Genomic DNA, 5,141 nt, shown 5'->3' with positions numbered 1-5,141 from the left:
TTAATGGCCCCTTCAATAATTTAATGCCCTTTACCCCTCTCTCAATGGTATAAATTTTTTGTACATGTAGACAAAGATTTCATATTCATTGACCCCTATATATGTGTCTAATATGTTTATCCTATATCCACCAAATATTCCCCTCTTTGCTTCAATAAAACAGTTAAATGGTATCACTCTCCAATGCTAAAAAAACAAGAATTAGTGACAGATAAATTCTATAGCTAAATAAAAATGTTTATAGCTAATTTTATTTAGTGATAGATTAACGACATATTATCTAAAAAATTTCTGTTAGTTACGAGTAATTTAACGATATATTAGCAATAAAATTCATAGTTAATTTTTTGTAGTGCTCTCTCAATTTCTTGTTACATCAAGTGACGTTATTTATATTAGTATTTTGAGGAGGGGTTATAAAACAATCCTTGCTTTATCAAACATGTTAAGCTATCGGGTCCACAGTGAACCGTCCATTTGTGTTCTAACTATAAAAAATGTGAGGATTTAACCTACAACTTCTATTTAAATATTATTGAGAACCTTAATGAAGAGGGATAAGTATGACATTCTTTAATACCCTCTCGGACGTAGAGACGGATCCAAGATTTTAACTCTATCGGTTTAACTTTTAAAGTTTTTAACATTCAACCTATTATATTTTTAAAGTTATGGGTTCACATAAATTTTTACTCCATTTCAAAAGTTATGGATGGTCTATCGAAAATAATCTCTCTGCCATTCCAGGGTAAATGTAATGTTGCGTACATCTTGTTCTCCTCACACCCCACTTGTGAGAATTCACTGAATTTGTTATTGTTATTGTTCGAAAATTACGAGTTCAATTGAATTTGTCACTATAATACTACATCCGCCTCTGTGCATATGTATCATATAACCTTATTTTTAAGATTTAAACCTGAATTATTAAATTTTTTGCCCTTTTTGACCACGACAGGGAGGGACAGGAGAGACTACTTCAAGTAAAACTTTGGACTTTGAACAATTGAATTTGGTGCTACAAGACGAAAATAACCAGCGGCGCACCAAAAAGAGAATACCTTAAAATGGTATATATAATTGCTTATTCTAATATTTATACTATACGTATATGATTTTGACTGTATACAAGACTACAAGTCTAGCTAGTTACATCTTTTTCGCTTGAGTGACTATTAACTTAAAAAATATAAGCTGGTGTACAAAGTATTTCGCGTTCACACAGGGCCTGAAAATACCACACCTCAAAAGATTTATTGTAGACAGTTTACCCTAATATACGCATTAATGACTTTCGAGACTAGAATTCGTGATCTATAGGTCAAACGGAAACAACTTTAAGTTTCCGATTATCTATTTCTCTCTCATTCTTCACTTTGATCTGAATTACTTCTCACTTTGTATATGGTCACATGAAATAGATGCTCTCACTGTACCTAACAACTAATATCACATGAACTCCCTTAAATATGTTGGAGATTGTCTCTCTAATTATACGTGCCTTTTAGTTCCACATCACATGTCAAATTCCCTACTTAGACAGTTAGACTGCTTTTCATTTAGAAAGCCCCTTTCCTTGTGTCTTCGCCTTTTGCTTTGTCCCAAGAGACCAATGGAGTTTCCAACCATATGTTTAAATCGAATCCAGTTTTTTCGACACACATAATATACAATAACAACAATAACAAATCCAGTGTAATATCATAAACGAGGTCTGGAGAGGGTAGTGTGTACGCAGACCTTACATCTACATTACAAAAATAGAGAGATTGTTTCCGATAGATCCTCGACTCAAGGAACTCGACACACAGCATATAATTAAATGCAATAATAATAACATATCCAGTTGATCCTACAAGTGGAGTTTAGGGAGAGTGAGGTGTATGCAGACCTTACCCCTACCTTATATGATGTAGAGAGGCTATTCGTGGACATACATAATATAAACATAGGATATAAATAGATATGTAAAAATTACTATAATTTAATAAATATTAAAATTTACACCTATAATTTTAAAAGTATAACAAGACCATTGTTAGGATTATTAAATATTAAATTCTGGATCCGTCTGTGTTTGCCCCCTCTTTAACTACTACCTTCTACTTTATCTTCCCTACAAAAATGGTTGTGTAGTCCAGACTCTCTCCTCCTGCTCACTAGCTTCATTGGTCTTTGTTAAACTTTTTCTTTCCCAATGAAGAATTAATCTTTTGATTGCCATTGAAAGTATATATATGGGCAAAGATTTGCTATTCTAGAATGAGGAAGCTAAGTTTTGGCAAAGTTTTAGACTGTTTTAGTACTACTCTTTCTTCTTCTGGATCTTGTTTTTGCATCAATGATTTTGGAAATCATGACGATTTGTTAGAAAGCAAGCCACTGATGAATAATCCTTCAGAAGATGAACATTTGGTGAGACTTAAGGATATCATTAATGTGGGACCTCCAACTCTAGCTTTCCATTTGAAGCCTAAGGTATGTTTTTCAATTCCAAATTAATTTTCATGTTCCGATCATCCCATTTGGTAGCCGAGCTATTGTCTCCTTGTATAATTTTAGATAATTTTTACTTTATGAGTTAACTTTCCGATTGAATTAGAGGTACGATCCTATTTTAATACACACTTGTTCACTCTCAATCAATATGGAACGATGATTTCTTTTGAGTTAGTTTGGACAGTACTTGTGTATATGATTTGTTTGAGATTAAATGGAATTTCCTCCACCTAAGTGTGGGAACATCCCACTTTGATAGTCAAATTATTGTCTCTTTATGTAATCTTGGATAATTTTCGCTTTATGAGCTAGCTTTCGGATTGAATTAGACGTACGGTCTAATTTTAATACACAACTTGTTCACTCTCAATCAATATGTGACAATCTAACCGAAAAAATGTTAGAGGATTTTCTTTTGAGTTAGTTAATATTAGTGTATATGATATGATTGAGATTAAAGGGAACTTTCATCTTAAGAAAGTGAAATATGAATGTGAAGCCTAATTGCTAAACTTTGTAAATATATGGTGTAGGTGGTGGTGCTAAGAGTGTCCATACACTGCAATGGTTGTGCAAGGAAAGTTGAGAAACACATCTCCAAAATGGAAGGTATTGTCAAGTCACTCCTCTCTCCTAGCTAGTACAAAAGTGTCTTCTAATCACTACCAAACTTCCTCAAAATTGACCTCATAATTGATTTACGGAAAGAAAGGTCATTATCTTAACAGTAATAGCTTCTATGATTTAACTTATTTATGTATACTAATTTGACAATACATATATTTTTTTTTATCTGAGTTTAAATCACTACAAAAAAAACTAAAATTAGTTACGAACATTGTTGCTAATATATCGCGTAATCGCTTGTAGCTAACATAATCTCTTGATAATCTGTCGTTAAATAGGATTAGCGATGAATTTTTCTATTTAGCTACAGAATTTGACAGTCACTAATTCTTATCTTATTAGTAGTGAATGAGTGGCATGGTCCGTGAGAATTTATATATATAGCTGACACCAACTTGCTTGGTATTGAGATATAATAGTTGTATTGTGGATTATTTATTTTGTCTTTAGTTAATCTATCTATTATTATTAAAAGACTGGACTTATATACTTTGACATGTAAAGAACTTTTACACTATAGAAAGTAAGCTCTAACTTTTGAGTCACTTCTTATTTATGTAAGGTGTGGTCCGTATAGGATAGTCCAGTACATAAAGTATCCCGCATTCATGCAGGGTTCAAGAAGAGCCGCACCCCAAGGGGTGTGGTGTAAATAACTTATCCTAATATCAGCATTAACGACTGCTTCCACGGATCGAACCGATAATCTATGTCACACATAGGCAACTTTACCGTGTCTCCAGGGTTTCACGACTCAAACCCGTGACCTATAAGATGTTGTCTGTATGCCAACCCATATATCAATTTTGTTGTACTTAATGAAGTAATCTTGTACCTAGTAGTAATTCTAAATGATGTTCTAATCAAATCCATGTCAAACAGGGGTGACAATGTACCAAGTAGACCTTGAAACCAAGAAAGTGGTTGTTATTGGAGACATATTACCTTTCCAAGTTTTGGAGAGCATTTCAAAAGTCGTAAAAAATGCTGAGCTTTCGAGTTGGAACACTCCTCAAGATGACTCGTTATAATGGGGAACCTACTCTATGTTGAATTCATACAAGTATTAGAGGAAAAAGGAGTTCATTATTCTCAACACTACTTCTTATTCACTACTATTTTCTTTTTCAAATCTGCTTTGAAATATTTTTTTATAGTCGAGGGTCTATCAGAGATAACTTTTTTATCTTCACAAAGTAAGGGTAAAATCTGCGTACACACTATATTTTTCAGGCTCCACCTGTAAAAATACACTGAACTGTATATGTTGTTTGTTGTTGTAGTAGTGGAAAAGAAGGAGGAGATAAAAGAGGGGGAAAAGAGCACAAAATGTTAATGATTAAAGAAAAAAGGCTATATATGCAATAGTGCAACCACATGTATTCTGTATCTTCAGCATAAAAATGAAGCATATGTACATTTGGAGTGATTTGTACAGATAAATTGTACTCCAATAAGATGTCATGTAGTTTGCCTTGTATTATCCATTTGTTTAACTTTCTAGAACCAGCTGTATCAGAAAAGAAGAACTGCTTTTATATATATATATAAAATAATACTAGAGGGGGATATAAAAATTTAAAAAGTGATAGGGTGATAGCCTTATGTTGTAAAATTCTACTCTGTTACTCTCTCTCTCTTGATCTGTAAAATTATATCGCTACTATTTTATCAAATTATGAATTGACATTACCCCATTTTATATACTCTTTTTTTAAAAAAATTCTTACTCTCTTCATCTCTTCTCTCCAACATTTTAAAGATATAGATCTTTTCTTAACAATTTTTTCTTTAACCTCACCCTGGCCACAATTAATTATATTTGCCCACTTTAACGTCTTTCTAGCAATATTTTGGGCTCATCTTAACCGGTCTCTCCTAGAAATTTACAGGTTGATCCATCAGGGTTATTAAAAAGTTGAAAAGATAGCCAAATACTTAGAGTGATTTTTTAGCTATCTACAAACTAGCAACTAAGAAATTAAAGATATAAAGATATAATATAAAGCTTTAAA

At 32.6% G+C, this 5,141-nt stretch overlaps 1 protein-coding gene across 1 annotated transcript; it reads left to right on the top strand.

Moving 5' to 3' along the window:
* The first annotated feature begins 2,062 nt into the window (after positions 1–2,062).
* LOC107815985 (heavy metal-associated isoprenylated plant protein 35) lies at positions 2,063–4,815 on the top strand. Its single transcript, XM_016641634.2, has 3 exons — positions 2,063–2,478; positions 3,033–3,108; positions 4,009–4,815. The coding sequence occupies exons 1-3, from the start codon at positions 2,263–2,265 to the stop codon at positions 4,155–4,157; spliced, it is 441 nt and encodes a 146-aa protein (XP_016497120.1). The 5' UTR covers positions 2,063–2,262; the 3' UTR covers positions 4,158–4,815.
* The last annotated feature ends 326 nt before the right edge of the window (positions 4,816–5,141 follow it).

Source organism: Nicotiana tabacum, chromosome 21 (genome assembly GCF_000715075.1).
Source record: "Nicotiana tabacum cultivar K326 chromosome 21, ASM71507v2, whole genome shotgun sequence".
Taxonomy (NCBI): Eukaryota; Viridiplantae; Streptophyta; class Magnoliopsida; order Solanales; family Solanaceae; genus Nicotiana; species Nicotiana tabacum.
This window is presented reverse-complemented; position numbering and strand designations above follow the sequence as displayed.

Bases quoted from the DNA above. Each gene is read 5' to 3' on its own strand.
- LOC107815985 (XM_016641634.2), top strand. From the start codon at position 2,263: ATGAGGAAGCTAAGTTTTGGCAAAGTTTTAGACTGTTTTAGTACTACT. The intron at 2,479-3,032 runs GTATGTTTTTCA...TATATGGTGTAG, and splicing joins CTTTCCATTTGAAGCCTAAG to GTGGTGGTGCTAAGAGTGTC. The intron at 3,109-4,008 runs GTATTGTCAAGT...CATGTCAAACAG, and splicing joins ACACATCTCCAAAATGGAAG to GGGTGACAATGTACCAAGTA.